The sequence below is a fragment of the Micromys minutus genome (assembly GCF_963924665.1).
Source record: "Micromys minutus genome assembly, chromosome: 7".
In the NCBI taxonomy this organism is placed as follows: Eukaryota; Metazoa; Chordata; class Mammalia; order Rodentia; family Muridae; genus Micromys; species Micromys minutus.
In genome coordinates, this window is record NC_137976.1 from 73,809,094 (window position 1) to 73,825,133 (window position 16,040).

Genomic DNA, 16,040 nt, shown 5'->3' on the forward strand with positions numbered 1-16,040 from the left:
CTGGGCAGGAGGAACTGCTGCCTGGAAGACCCTGTCACACCCTAAGCTGGCTCAGAGCTTAGCATTGTTGAGGATGCTATGTGGTCTAGGGAAGATGCCACTGCTATGACTCCGGAGTTCACATTTGAGTCCAGTTCAGCCTTGCCATCTGTTCTTTTGGAGAAGGAAGAGACCCATGTTTTCCAGCTGGGGGTGGGGAAGGGTGTCATCTCACCCAAAGAGCTAGAGTAACAAGACTCTTGGCATCTCTGACGGGTGGCATCTCTGGGTGGCCAGCCTATCTAAGGGTCCACATTAGGGAACCTTCTTTATCAGAGCAGTTGTGCCTTCTATTTGGACCTCGTCATGTCGATTAGATTCCTACTCTCTGCTCGCCCTGTTCCAGACAATAGAAAGGAACCAAAAGTGAATGAAATTTGTGAGTTCCGAGGCAGAGATGAAGCAGAGACATCCTGGAGATGAGTTGCAGGCAGGAGGAGTAGTCCTATGCACCGTGAGTGAAAGCTAGAATGTGAGGAGTTTCTCCAGAAGCTTCCACCTAGCTGAGGTGTCCTGTGACATCTTCCTAGGTTTTGCTCTGTAGAACAGCAAACCCACCCCCAGGAGGCTTCTCATATTCTTCCTCATACTGACCCTTGAAACTTTCACTGTGAGCTTCTTCTGTTTATCAGAGAGAGAGGAGGCTCCTGGGTGTGCACAGTGGGAGAGCAAGTGGCCCATGATAAGCCAGCCCTACCAATCGTTTGATAGCAAACAGGAAGAGGGCACAGGGTACGGCCTCAGAGCAGGGTGACCCAATAGGAGCCCCACTCAGGCAGCAGACAAGACAGGCATCAGCAATGGAAGGTAGGATCCTTCTTCAGGGTAAAGACACAGGATCTCCCACCTCTGGCTCTGCCTGTCGGGCTGGTCCTTCCTAGGACTGAGTGCCAGTTTGCCTCCTTTCTTCTCCAGGATTACATCGAAGCTATCAAATAATTTATAACTGTTCAGGCCTTTTCAGAACTTGAACCTGCAAACCATGGGCCACCTCTGACCTTCATCTGTGTGTTCCTGTGGTGGGGTGCAGGCCAGTGACCTTGAGGGGTATTTAAGTGCAGCCTTGCCTACTTAAGGTGGACATGAAAACAGATGTGGCCATTTAAAAGTATTGTATTTATATTTGACTCATGTGTTCATGGGTATAGGTGCCTACATGCTCCTGGCACACATGTGGAGGTCAGAGGTCAACTCTGAGACTCCTGACTGTTGGGAGGGACTATGGATATATTCTTGGTTGCTATAATGAAGAGTCACCTTTACCACTGAAGGGCATGTAGACTGAATGAAAAGATTCCTGTTCCGTCTGGCTCGGGACACTAAGTCTTGGGTTTTGAGACTCCTTTTGGGAGTTAGGGAGATTTTCTGCAAAGATGGACATACACCCTTACAGTCAGCCTCACGGCACTCTCTGATGTTTGTAAGACAATGTGGTTACCCTTGACTGCCCAGGATAGACCTGAAGGAGAGAGAGCAAGGTCAGGGGTGGATCGGGCACCTTCTCACCCCTCTCCCTTCCTCAGCAGGGCAGCAGAGCTTTGATCTCTTGGTGATCGGTGGGGGATCCGGTGGCCTAGCTTGTGCCAAGGAAGGTATGTAGTTTGTGTGTTGTGTCTTTTCTGGTGTGTTGGGGTCTCCTAGGAGAGGGTAGCGCTGTGCAGGTGGGTCATCCTGTCCAGGAGCAGAATGTTCCAGGAACATTCTGGAATCCTCTAGTTTGAAGACACACAGATCCTCAGTCTACCCTTTCCTGAGAGTGGTATAGTCCCATCCCTATCTGTTTTTCATGAATTTATTTTTATTGTTTTGAAATTATATGTGTCTGTGCTGTGAGTGTGGGTGCTTGCAGACTCTGGAAGAGAGTACCAGATGCCCTGGAGCTGGAATTACGCAGCTGTGAGCCTTCTGACTTGAGTGCCATGAACTGAACTCAGGACCTCTGTAAGAGTAGGTCTGCTCTTAACCACTGAGTCATCTCTCCAGCCCCATACTTCTGCTTTTGTTTCTGTGATGGTGTTTTACTTGAACAAGCTGGAGTTGACAGACAGTATACCAGTACATACTTAAAGGGAATAATGTGATGCTGGGCCTGATGGTAAATATCTATGATACTAGGTATTCGGGAGGCCGAGGCAGGGGAATCACTTGGGTCTAGGAGCTTGAGACCAGCCTGGTGACATAGTGAGATTCTGTCTCAAAGTAAAGCAATAAAAACCAAGTGAATAGTCCAACAGGTGGTGTATCTGTGAAACACACATTATTACATCCTCCCATACCATTCTTGGCTTTTTGTTTGTTTTTTTTTGGGGGGTGGCAATTCAAACAGGGTTCCACTGTGTAGCCCTAGCTGTCCTGGAACTCACTTTGTAGACCAGACTGGTCTTAAACTCAGAGATCAGACTACCTCTGCCTCCTGAGTGTTGGGACTAAAGGCGTGTGCCACCACCTGGCTTAGATTTAGTGTTTTACTGCTATGAACAGACACCCAGGCCAAGGCAACTCTTGTAAAATCATTTAGTTGGGGCTGGCTCACAGGTTCAGAGGTTCAGTCCATCATCATCAAGGCAGGAGCATGGCAGCATCCAGGCAGGCATGGTGCAGGAAGAGCTGAGAGTTCTACATCTTCATCTGAAGGATGTTATGAAGAGACTGACTTCCAGGCAGCTAGGATGAGGGTCTTAGAGCCCACACCCACAGTGACTCACCTATTCCAACAAGGCCACATCTCCTAATAGTGCCACTACCTGGGCCATCATTCAAACCGTGACAGTCCTGGATGCTGGCAGTCTAAAGATAAAAAGATCAGCGGGATTGGTTCCTGGCTTTTCCCCTTGGCTTATAGGTGGTTTCCCTCATGTTTTCATGGAGACTTCCCTGTATCTTAATCTCTCCTTATAGCACACCGGTCAGTTGGCCAACGGACCACTCTGTAACCTCATTTAACTTTTTCTCCAAATATAGCCATATTCTTTGGTACTGAGGGTTGTGAATAACATAAATTCAGCCCATTACTCTTCCCAGCTTCCTTTCCCCTTGTTTTGGTTTATGTGGGACAGATTCTGATGTGACCTTGAATGATCTAGAACTTGCAATATAGCTGAGTTTGACCTTGAACTCCTGATCCTTCTGCCTCAACTTCCCAAGTGCTTGGATTACAGATTTGAGCCCCTGTGCCCAGCTTTGGATGTGTGTGTGAAATTCTCTAGGGAAACTGGAGCAGCTGAGTAATATGGTGCATTTCTTTTGGGGATTTCTTTCCCTTCCCTTTCCTCAGCAATATTTTGTAGCTTGTTCTCTCTGTCTTCATCTCTCTCTCTCTCTCTCTCTCTCTCTCTCTCTCTCTCTCTCTCTCTCTCTGTGTGTGTGTGTGTGTGTGTGTGTGTGTGTTAGAAACTTGGCTCAGTGGTAAAAAGCACTGTCTGCTATGGCAGAGGGCCTGGGTTTGGTTCCCAGCCCCTGTCAGGCAGTTTACAGCTGGCTGTAACTCTAGTCACAGGGATTCAGTATCCTCTCTTAGCCATGAGGTGCACACACACACACACATAAGACAAATGAATTAAAAATCTATTTTGCTGGCTCCAGATATAGTAGTGCATGCCTTTAATCCCAACACTCAGGAAGCAGAAGCAGCTGTATCTCTGAATTAGAGACCAACCTAGTCTACATAGTGAGTTTAGAGGCAACCAGAACTACATAATAGAGAGACTTTATCTAATAAATAAATAAAAATAAAATTGTTTTGAGATGGAACCCAATGATGTAGCCCAGGCTGACCTCAGATTCTCAGTCCTTCTGCCACGCCCCTGAAGCGCTCTGGCTACAGGTGGTCACCTCATTGTTTTTTGTTATTTATTCTTCTCTCATGCATTACATTCTGGCTGCAGTTTCTCCTCCTTTCCCAGCTTTCCCTCCCCCACCCATGCCTTACAGTTTTTAGTGTGTTATTTTCTAGCTTGTTTCCTATTGCCATGCTAAAACATTTTAACCAAAAGCTACTTGGGGAGGAAAGGCTTTAACTGGCCTGTACTTCCATGTCACAGACCATAACTGAGGAAAATAGGGCAGGGGGTCAAGGCTGGAACTTGGAGGCAGGAAGTAGGACAGAGCCATTGAGGAATGCTGCTTACTGTCTGGCTCCCCCTGGCTTGCTCAGCTAAGTTTCTTTTATAAGAATTACAAGACTACCTGGCTAGGGATGGCACCGCCCACAGTGGGCTGGACCCTTTCCTTCCACATGAAAAATACCCTACAGGCAAGTCTGATGGAGGCGTTTTCTTAACTGAGGTTCCTTCTTCCCAGCCTTTATAAAGTTGACAAAAACTAACCAGCATAATTGACCTTTGTCATTCTCACATATAAAGATACTATTAAACCATAAACTTTCCTTTGTTTATCGCCAAGATTTCATGTTAATATCACAATGTCAGAATCAATACAGTGTAAAAGTCCTATAGCCTTTGAAAATGTCAATACTTTAAAAGTCCAAGTTCTCTTTTAAAATCCAATAGTTCTTTGAAAGTTCACTCTTCCAACATCAGGTTTCCATAAAATAAAAAGGTTATATACTTATTCCAAGAGGGAGGAACCAGGGCACAGTTACAGTTAGATCAAAGCAAAACTAGCACCCAGCAGTGTAAATCAGATCCTGTAGCTCAGTGTCCAAGGTCTGGGCCTCACTCATGATCTCTGGCCTCTAAAGGGCGTGAGCAGCTCCACCTCTCCAGCTCTGCCTCCACAACACACACAGACCTCTTGTAGGCTCTGGCCAGCTCCACACCACAGCTGCCCTGTCCTTGCTGGTCATCCTGTGGTCCTGGCATCTCCCGTATGCTAAGGTGTTCACTATAAGTGAGGCTGGCTCTCACTGATGGCCTGTTGGTGTTTCTGCAGAGACACCTGCCCATGGTACCAAGGATCAGTTTCTCCCCATGACTCCTTCAGTCCTGCAAGCTTACATGCCTCCGAAACCAATACTCTGTGGCAGACATCAGCAAGTTTGGCTGCCAGCTTGAAATGCAGCCTTGACCCCTCTGGACCACAGCTTCCTGGAAGAGTTTTGCTGGTTAATGATGTTGGTCTCTTAATTGGAGTTAATTTCTCAGTTCCAGCTGACCAGCATCTATTGTCCTAGTAAAACAAAGGCTTCATTTCAGCAGAGCTAGTCTCTTAGCCACAGCTGATTCTTCATCTCCAGCTGTCCGGAAACCAGTCTTAATTCCACTGTGTCACAAGAATAGCCCCGATAGTCTTCTTTCTGAAACATCATAAGCCAGGCTCCCATCGTCCGCATTTCTCTCCACTTTCTCATCTTCCAAGCTCCCAGGGAACAGCCATTTAAGCTCTGAACACTCAGTGGCTTTTCCAGTCTAAAGCTTCAAACACTGCCATAGTCGTCCCAAAACAACAGCAATGGCTCATAGTCTTCATACTGACTTTTGTTGCTATAAAACATTCTGATCAAAAGGAACTTGGGAAGCAAAGGTTTTATTTGGGTTACACTTCCATGCCACTGCCCCTCATTAGGGAAGTCAGAGTCGGAGCTCGAGGCAGGAACCTGGAGGCAGGAACTGAAGCAGAGGCTGCTGAGAAGTACTAGATTGTTTCCCTGGGCCTGCTCACTTTGCTTTTTTTTTCTTTTAAAGATTTATTTATTTATTTTATATAAGTACACTGTAGCTGTCTTCAGACACACCAGAAGGGCATCAGGTTCCATTACAGATGATTGTGAGCCACCATGTGGTTGCTGCGAATTAAACTCAGGACCTCTGAAAGAGTATTCAGATCTAACCACTGAGCCATCTCTCCGGCCCCCATTTTACTTCTTTATATACTCCAGAACACCCACTATGGGTGGCTCAACTCACAGTGGGTGAATCTTCCCACAGACTGGCCATCTTAGGGTTTACTGCAGTGAACAGACACCATGACCAAGGCAACTCTTATAAAGACAGTATTTAATTGGGCCTGCTCACAGGTTCAGAGGTTCAGCCCATTATCATCATAGCAGGAAACATGGTGCTGGAGAAGTAGCTGAGAGTGTTACATCTTGACCCACAGGCAGCAAGGAGGAGACCGTGTGCCACTGGGTGTAGCTTGAGCCATATACATGAGACCTCAAAGCACACTACACAGTGACACACTTCCTCCAACAAGGCCACACCTCCTAATGATGCATAACCACCATCATCTCCACCTGGGTACCTCTCATTATTATTACTGTTATTATCGTTATTATTATTACTCATTAGTGATCGCCTTCCCCATTTTTTCATCCCCTCTCTTTCCCAACCCTTGTACCCACTATTTTCTGTCTTAATGGCTTTGCTTCTTCTAAGTACTTCATGTCCTGTGATCTCTGTCATTTCTTTCACTTGTTAGGACATCATCTATGTTCATACATGATACGGTGTGTCTCAAGACTTCCCTCCTTTTATCATTCATTACCTCCAGCCCCAGTTCACCTCTGCCTGACAGGTGTTCCTGTGTGTCATGGCCACTCTGTCAGTGGTTGAGATGGCTGACACTGTGTGCTGTAAGTCTAGACTTGGCACACCCTGAACATCCAACAGTCGGTGGCAGCAGGAACTCTGGGTGCGGGGCATTCAACACTGCCTCCATGCGGGGTGTGAACGTTGGAGTCTTCAAAGCGGCTGCAGGCCTCCTGCCTGCAGGCAGCAAGCTGGGTGGGTCCTGGGAAGGGCTGCTGCAAAGCTGGTGGGCAGATGCACGGGCACGGGGACGGAACCAGGACAGCCACCTGCCTCCTCCTGGGCCTCCTGGGCTCCTGGGAAGCTCCATGCCAGCTTTCTGCAATGCTCACCTGCAGATGTCCTTGTCATTTCAGCTGCTCAGCTGGGAAGGAAGGTGGCCGTGGCTGACTATGTGGAACCCTCTCCCCGAGGTAGGCAGCCCAGACAGAAGCCATGACTCCTAACTCAGCTCTTAACCACTGAGCCATGGCTCCAACATGGCAAGTTTTTAAAAATGACTCTGAGTGTAGACATAGGGAGCAAATCCATATGGGAAGGCCCACTTGGGCTGAGTACAGGTCACAAGATAGAAGGTCCCTAAGGCATCCTGAGCAGGTGGAAGGGAAGCCTCCTGTGCTTCCCTAGCATGGGCAAAGACCCTGTAACACGCATACACATGCATATACAAACATACATGTACACTCATATATACCCATACACGTACATATATGCTTTTTCTGATATTCCAGGCACCAAGTGGGGCCTTGGTGGCACCTGTGTCAACGTGGGTTGCATACCCAAGAAGCTGATGCATCAGGCCGCACTGCTGGGGGACATGATCAGAGATGCTCACCACTATGGCTGGGAGGTGGCCCAGCCTGTCCAGCACAACTGGTGAGGAGCCCTTGCCGTGGGGTCCCCTTGAGAGGAGAGATTTGCTCTCTGCTACTCATCTGTAGCTGTGAGCTTTTCCACCTGGCCTCTTTGTTCTCAGAAATGATAACTCAGACGTCTTAGACATGAATAAATACCTGGGCCAAAAGCCTTGTTCCCTGAGTATCTCATAACTTAATCATCTGTTTATTCTATTCTAAGTTTCACTTCTCCGCCCATCTCCTCCAGAGTTCAGGTGAATCCCCTCCCCCCACCTGCTGGAAGTCCCACCTCCGATTTCCTATCTCAGCTCATTGGCCATAGGCTTTTTTATTGACGGGTGATGCTTTTCTACAGTTCACAAGAGATTTTCTTAACTCTCATCCTAGGGAGCATCTCTAGTCCTGGCTTAGCTGGGGACAGCTGAGCTATCTGGTACTCCCCCCCACACTTCTGATGGTGAAAGTGGAACATGCTAAATTCCCAGGATTCTACAACCCAAACCCCGATCAGAGACAGGTAGCCCTGGAGGATGAATGTCAGACTTTAGCCCTTTAAACGGATCTGCAAAATGGGTATGGTGGTGCACACTTGTAGCCCAGATTCAGAAGGCTGAGACAGGGGTAGCTGAAGCTTGAGGCAAGCCTGGGCTACTTAGAAAAACCCTGGCCCCCTCCAAAAAATAAAGTTACCACACCTCTGTTTCTTGATATTCCTAGGGTACATGGTCTACGCAGCCAACTCCACTGCTGTGGGTTTCATGGGTTTTTTTTTTTGTTTTGTTTTGTTTTTGTGTGTGTGTCAACAGGAAGACAATGGCAGAAGCTGTGCAAAACCATGTGAAGTCCTTGAACTGGGGTCATCGTGTTCAACTGCAGGACAGGTATTGAAACCCTCAGGACCCAGTAGCCATGTGATATGGCCCAGGCACCACCTTCCTGTGGTCATTTTGTACCTGTGAAAGCATTCACTGTGGTGCAGCCCCTGGCAGTCATAACAGGAGAGTTCTTGTGGGGAGTTCAGAGGCCTGGAGCCGAGGAAAGGACCGTAAAGGAGGGAGTGCTGGCTGAATGCCGAGAAGGCAGAGAGGCCTGAGCCTGGGAGTGGGACTGGGGGGGCTGATGACCAGCTGGTCACCCTTGGGCCACTGTGTCCCACTCAGTTTAGAGCATGGAGCCTGGTGAGCCTTAAGGCAGCAGAGGGTGTGAGGGGCATGTGTGCCCACTGTGTGTTCCTGCATGTGTGTCCACTGTGTGTTCCTGCATGTGTATCCACTGTGTGTTCCTGCATGTATGTCCACTGTGTGTTCCTGCATGTGTGTCCACTGTGTGTTCCTGCATGTGTGTCCATTGTGTGTTCCTGCATGTGTGTCCACTGTGTGTTCCTGCATGTGTGTATGTCCACTGTGTGTTCCTGCATGTGTGTCCACTGTGTGTTCCTGCATGTGTGTCCATTGTGTGTTCCTGCATGTGTGTCCACTGTGTGTTCCTGCATGTGTGTATGTCCACTGTGTGTTCCTGCATGTGTGTCCACTGTGTGTTCCTGCATGTGTGTCCATTGTGTGTTCCTGCATGTGTGTCCACTGTGTGTTCCTGCATGTGTGTATGTCCACTGTGTGTTCCTGCATGTGTGTCCACTGTGTGTTCCTGCATGTGTGTCCATTGTGTGTTCCTGCATGTGTGTCCACTGTGTGTTCCTGCATGTGTGTCCACTGTGTGTTCCTGCATGTGTGTCCACTGTGTGTTCCTGCATGTGTGTCCACTGTGTGTTCCTGCATGTGTGTCCACTGTGTGTTCCTGCATGTGTGTCCACTGTGTGTTCCTGCATGTGTGTCCACTGTGTGTTCCTGCATGTATGTCCACTGTGTGTTCCTGCATGTGTGTCCACTGTGTGTTCCTGCATGTGTGTCCATTGTGTGTTCCTGCATGTGTGTCCACTGTGTGTTCCTGCATGTGTGTATGTCCACTGTGTGTTCCTGCATGTGTGTCCACTGTGTGTTCCTGCATGTGTGTCCATTGTGTGTTCCTGCATGTGTGTCCACTGTGTGTTCCTGCATGTGTGTCCACTGTGTGTTCCTGCATGTGTGTCCACTGTGTGTTCCTGCATGTGTGTCCACTCTGTGTTCCTGCATGTGTGTCCACTGTGTGTTCCTGCATGTGTGTCCACTGTGTGTTCCTGCATGTGTGTCCACTGTGTGTTCCTGCATGTATGTCCACTGTGTGTTCCTGCATGTGTGTCCACTGTGTGTTCCTGCATGTGTGTCCATTGTGTGTTCCTGCATGTGTGTCCACTGTGTGTTCCTGCATGTGTGTATGTCCACTGTGTGTTCCTGCATGTGTGTCCACTGTGTGTTCCTGCATGTGTGTCCATTGTGTGTTCCTGCATGTGTGTCCACTGTGTGTTCCTGCATGTGTGTATGTCCACTGTGTGTTCCTGCATGTGTGTCCACTGTGTGTTCCTGCATGTGTGTCCATTGTGTGTTCCTGCATGTGTGTCCACTGTGTGTTCCTGCATGTGTGTCCACTGTGTGTTCCTGCATGTGTGTCCACTGTGTGTTCCTGCATGTGTGTCCACTCTGTGTTCCTGCATGTGTGTCCACTCTGTGTTCCTGCATGTGTGTCCACTGTGTGTTCCTGCATGTGTGTCCACTGTGTGTTCCTGCATGTATGTCCACTGTGTGTTCCTGCATGTGTGTCCATTGTGTGTTCCTGCATGTGTGTCCACTGTGTGTTCCTGCATGTGTGTATGTCCACTGTGTGTTCCTGCATGTGTGTCCACTGTGTGTTCCTGCATGTGTGTCCATTGTGTGTTCCTGCATGTGTGTCCACTGTGTGTTCCTGCATGTGTGTCCACTGTGTGTTCCTGCATGTGTGTCCACTGTGTGTTCCTGCATGTGTGTCCATTGTGTGTTCCTGCATGTGTGTCCATTGTGTGTTCCTGCATGTGTGTCCACTGTGTGTTCCTGCATGTGTGTCCACTGTGTGTTCCTGCATGTGTGTCCATTGTGTGTTCCTGCATGTGTGTCCATTGTGTGTTCCTGCATGTGTGTATGTCCACTGTGTGTTCCTGCACGTATGTTTACTCTCTGTTCCTGCATGTATGTGTGTCCACTCTGTGTTCCTGCATGTATGTTTGTGTGCCACCTATGTGCTTGTTGCCTACAAAGGCCAGAGAGGATATTGGGTCTCCAGGAACTGGAATGACAGGATTGTGGGCCACCCTATGGGTGCTGGGACTCAAACCCAGTCCTCTGGAAGAACAGCCAGTGCTTTTAACCACGGAAGAGGCCCAGTGGGGCTTGCCTGCTATGTGTCTGTTATTAAGGCTCTTTCTTGATTGCCAAGATAAGTGAAAGCAGGACCAGAGCGGGAGGGAGAGGGACCTGGACACTGATTTCTGCTCCCGCGTGGTAGGATGGGTTACCACACAGTTACACCATGCCACAGCCTTCCTCATTTCTCCCCGGTACATGGGAGGAACTTCAGTTCCCATGGGACTTCCTCTTGGAGGCCTGGTTCCCTCCTCTGCCAGTCACGGCTTGGGGCCCTCTGGATGTACCAAGCATGGCTCTGTCCCTGTTTTGACATCTGTAGTTGCCATGTCTCAGGGACCAGAGTGACAGACAAGGTGCTCTGGCTTCCCAGTGTGCTTTCCCACTTCCTTGTCCTAGTCGGGCCACAGGCAGCTGGTCCTAGGCTGGAGCTGTGTTTCTTCTTTCTCGTTCATTAAAACATCTTCCCAAATGTTTGTTTGTTTTGTGTATTCTCGATGCCCAGCTCCAAGTCTGCCTCCAGCCCTGGAGGCTGAGTCTGCAGAGGAAGTGTTTGAAGGATCTTAATGTTAGAGACAGGTGTGGTGATGGTGTAAACCTGTAGGTCTGGTTTACAGGCTCTGTGGAGGTGGGGGCTGGAAGATCAAGAGTTCAGAGTCATCCTTGGCCACATAGTGACTGTGCTGGATACAACCTGGAGTCATTTGAGAGGAGGGAACATCAATTGACAAATGCTTCCATAAGGTTGGGAGCAGGCCTGTAGGGCATTTTAATTAGTGTTTGACAGGGGAGGGCTCAGCTTATTGTGGGTGGTGGCATATAACCTTTAATCCCAGCCCTTGGGAGGCAAAGGCAGGCATATCTGTGAGTTCAAGGCCAGCTTGGTCTACATAGTGAGTCATAGGACAGCCAGAGCTACATAGAGAAACCCTGTCTCAAAACAACAATAACCAAAACCAAAAAGTAATCTGAGCAAACCTCAGGAACAAGCCAGTACTGAACACCTGTCCATGGCCAGTGCGTCAGCCTCCAAGTTCCTGCCCTGACCTTCTTCTGTGATAAACAGTGATGGCAAAGTGTAAGAAAAGGAAATCCCTTCCACCCCTTTTGGTTGTGGTGTTTCTTCAGCAATAGAAACCTTAACTTAGAGGGTTTGAGGCCCTGTCTCAAAAAAAAAAAAAAAAAAAAAAAAAAAAGAAGGAAAAAAAAACAGTCTTATCTTTATGTTGCAGGAAAGTCAAGTACTTTAACATCAAAGCCAGCTTTGTCAACGAGCACACAGTTCGTGGTGTGGACAAAGGTGGGAAGGTGGTGAGTGTCCGTCAGCCTCTCTCTCTCTCTCTCTCTCTCTCTCTCTCTCTCTCTCTCTCTCTCTCTCTCTCTCTCTGTCTCTCAGCTCCTCTGGCACTTGATTGTGCTGTGTTTGGCCTGGGTGTTGATCTGCTGTTAACAGCTGCCTTTGAAGTCACACTTCTTCTGAGTGACTCAATAGCTGGGTGCAGTGACAAAGCCCTGGGATCCCACACTGAGGAGGCAGAAACAGGGTCTTGAGTCCTAGACTAGCCCTACGCTATATAGTGGGACACACATACACACATGGAAAGAAACAGATACATGCACACATACACATAGAGACACAGATACAGATTGAACAGGGTGGGAGTGTAGTTCAGAAGGCTTGCCTAACCTGAGCTAGATCAGTCTTTAGCTGCACACACTCCTTGTTAAGCAGTTCAAATGCCACAGTTTGGGGCGAGAGTGGCTCCCTGCCTACAGTGTTTGCGAAGGCCTTGTACACTGTGAAGTGTGGAGCTGGAACACCTTACTACCCCTTCTGCCTGGCCCTCCTGTTGATGGACATTGTGAGACCCCTGCTTTGTGACTTAGACATATGGGTACAGTAGGGGTCACAGGGACTGCTGCCCCATCTGCAGGCATCTGACCGTTCACTGTTTGACGTACAATTCTGTTTATTCGCAGACTCTGCTTTCAGCTGAGCACATAGTCATTGCTACAGGAGGACGGCCAAGGTACCCCACACAAGTGAGTGGCTTCTGTGTCCCTCATTTCTCTGCACTTTTTTTTTTTTTTTTTTTTTGCTGTTTCCAGGCCTCCCTGAATCTATGCCACATGACAGTGGCTCAGGGCCTCTCCATACTGCAACTCCTGGGTCCTGTGTCCTCTCTCCTCCTCCCTCAGTGTTTAGCTGTGTTGTCCAGGCTTCTTCTGATCACCTGGGGTTCGAGTCTGTCCACCTCGAGTTAACTGTGACTTAAGTGTGTGGTGGGCGTCACACCTGGCCTCTGTTCTTTCCTCCAAGCCTCCATTGTCAGTTGCTTTTCTTTTCTTTCTTCCTTCCTTTCTTTCTTTCTTCCTTCCTTCCTTTCTCTCTTTCTTTCTTTCTCTTTCTTTCTTTCTTTCTTTCTTTCTTTCTTTCTTAAGATTTAATTTATTTTATGTGAGTACACTGAAGCTGTCTTCAGACAATACCAGAAGAGGGCATCAGATCCCATTACAGATGGTTGTGAGATACCATGTGGTTGCTGGGAATTGAACTCAGGACCTCTGGAAGAACAGCCAGTGCTCTAACCACTGAGCCATCTCTCCAGCCCCATCAATTGCTTTTCTAACTTCTGAACACCAGGGCCTCCATCCAGGACTTCAGTCTTACTCTTTACCTTCCTTTCCCCTGTGTCCCCTTGCTCCTTAAAAGTTTGAGTAAAATTTACTTACCAGAAATTGATTCTCCTTGGGAGGTATAATGGTTTAATGCAAATACTGCCTTTTGTTAACCCTGCCCCTCAGTGAATGCCTCGGTTGCTTCTTGTAGCTGTCATGAATCATGATGTGCTGTGAGCACCGTGTAAAAGGTTTTTTTAGAGTTTGTTTTAGCGTCTCTTGGGTATTTATTAAGAATGAAACTAGGTCACTAGTTCATCTGGCTTAATTTTTTCAGGAACTGTTTTCCAAAGAGGCTATACTGTATTTACTCCCTGCAACAGTATCTGCAAGTCGGCTTCTGATTCCCTCACATACCTCAGGTTCTTGGTGAAAGCAGAATATTTCAAATAAGTTATGTATGTCTTCCCACTGGGATCTTGTCATTGCTATGGCGACTTCTCTGAGCTGGTTTTGTGAAACATGTTTTTGTCATGTGTGGTCACTGGAGTCTACCAAAGTACCTTACTGTCTGCTAAGGACTGCATAGGTTTCCTTTAAAACCAGGAACCACGGTGGGAGCCTTCGGTCCTTACTGTGTTCTGCATGGCTGTCTTAGATCTGCATCAAGAAGATGGGGCTTCTCCTGCCTCCTGGGCAGCCTGCATGCCAGGGAAGAGCCCGGTACCTGCAGCACCAGGCATAACGTACACAGTCGCCTCCCATCCCCAAAGAGACACAACCTGAAGGAAGTTCTCCCCTCATGGGGTTGAGTTATTTCTGCAGAACAGAGATTGCTTTTTCAGAAACCCCGGGGACAGGACGGTCTTATCGTGTGAGTCCTTTCTTCCTTCATAGGTTGAAGGAGCCCTGGAATATGGAATCACGAGTGACGACATCTTCTGGCTGAAGGAGTCCCCTGGGAAAACGTAAGGCCCGGGGTATGTTGTGCTGGTGCATCTGTTTCCTTCTCCTACTGGAGCCATGTAATTCTCTAAAGGAAGGAAAGACAGCCCTTTGCAGACCCCTTTGCAGGGGTGTCCCATGACTATCTGGAAGGTGATGACATGCGTGTTACAGAGTCAGTTGTTCATGACACAGGGCGGTGGTTGTCAGCAGCATCCCCTGTGCCCTGGTATAGCAGAACATCTCCTTTCCTGTCTGCTTTGTGCATTGAGCATGCTCTAAGCTATGGCCAAGTGTGGGGGTGAGAACACGTGCTAAATGTGCCAGCCTGCCCAGTACTGAATGCGACCAGCTCCAGTTGCAGGGACCAGAGTGGCCACAAGAGGGCGGCAGAGGCTTGCGTGATAGCCGTTCATTGCCTTGTGCATTTTCAAGCAAACTCTAGTGGAAAACAGTAATAGTGGTAGGCTGTGCATGTGTGCACATATGTTTGCTTGTAAATATGTGCACATATGTAGGTGTAAATGGTGTGCATGTTGGAGTGTGTACACAGGTGTGAGGATTTAATGTGTATGTATGCACTGGACTTATTTCAGAGCACGCAGACCCCCAGTTTCTATGTGTTGAAACATGTGAAAGACACTGCCCCCTCCACCCGTGGTACTTGGGATTGAACCTAGAGTTTTGCTAATGCTAGGCAAGCACTCTCTCTTGGAATCTATTCCCAGCTCCAAGCCCCTTTTTGGTTGTTGTTGTAGTTCTGGTTGTCCTGAAGTTTGCTGTGTAAAGCACACTGACCTCAAACTCACATAGCTCCACCTGCCTCTGTCTCCCAAGTTCTCAGATTAAAAGGTGAGCACCTCATCATGCCTAGCTGTCAAAATTCTTAAAAACAAACAAATGAAACCAAACAAACAAAAAAGCAAAAGAAAACCAAAAACTTATTACTGCATGTAGGCGTGACCATGGCGTGCATGTGTGTGTGTGTGTGTGTGTGTGTGTGTGTGTGTGTGTGGACTAAGCTCAGGTCCCTAGGCTTACACTGCCGGTGCCTTTGCCGTTGCACCGGCCCAGCTCATGTGGCCCACACCGCTTATTTATCTGTTTAGTGTGGGTTGTGTATGTGGAGACCAGAAGACAACTTACAGGAGTCAGTGTTCTTCTACCCGATGGGTTCAGAGGTCAAGCTCAAGCTGTGAAGCTGGTCCTTACACAGCCTATCAAATGTTCTACCACCAAGAGGCATTTCCACCCAAAGTTTTAATTTTTATGTCAGCAATTAGCTTTGTCTTTTATGCCATAATAGTTTCTAGGTGTGGAGAGATCTGGACTTGAGCAGGAAACAGGTACTCTCCTACTGAGCTCCAGTGCCAGCCCCAGCCCCTTGTCTGCTTTTCTAGCTTTGTCTGTCGGCTAGGTTTAACACACTTTGATTCCATGGGTCATCTTTTCATGTATTTTCTGGCCTCCTCTGAAATTCAGTATCTCTGTGTAGATAACCCTGTGGTCCTTGGCCTTGTATCTGGCTGGGTCCCCCCTCCTCTCATCTCTTCTTTATCGTCCAGCTGGTTCAGATATCAGAGATGGCTCTATATTGCACATCATAAAAATTCTTTGTAACTTATAGATGTACAAATGGTTTTTTCCCCTTTAGATGTAACCTAAATCTCTCTTTGCTCTTAATAGCTTTTAGATTTATTACATGTTCAGAAGGGCCTGTCCCGCCTCCAGCATGGTTTTTGGTTTGGTTTGGTTTTTAGTCACCTCTGCCTGGATGTTTTTTATGTTTGGGGCCTGGCTGCCCTTGCCTGTGGGGTTGGATT

General features: G+C 48.0%; 1 protein-coding gene across 3 annotated transcripts in view; it reads left to right on the forward strand.

The window, feature by feature from the left end:
- TXNRD2 (thioredoxin reductase 2) overlaps positions 1–16,040 on the forward strand; it is a 48,606-nt gene that overhangs the window by 1,830 nt on the left and 30,736 nt on the right. The window contains exons 2-8 of one of the 3 annotated variants that reach the window (XM_080919106.1): positions 1,563–1,631; positions 6,884–6,940; positions 7,259–7,403; positions 8,191–8,265; positions 11,886–11,964; positions 12,634–12,696; positions 14,170–14,240. In XM_080919106.1, the coding sequence (XP_080775232.1) occupies positions 1,563–1,631; positions 6,884–6,940; positions 7,259–7,403; positions 8,191–8,265; positions 11,886–11,964; positions 12,634–12,696; positions 14,170–14,240 (559 nt within the window). The remainder of the gene's footprint in view (positions 1–1,562; positions 1,632–6,883; positions 6,941–7,258; positions 7,404–8,190; positions 8,266–11,885; positions 11,965–12,633; positions 12,697–14,169; positions 14,241–16,040) is intronic. The other 2 variants (XM_080919107.1, XM_080919108.1) reach the window with 2 other exon arrangements.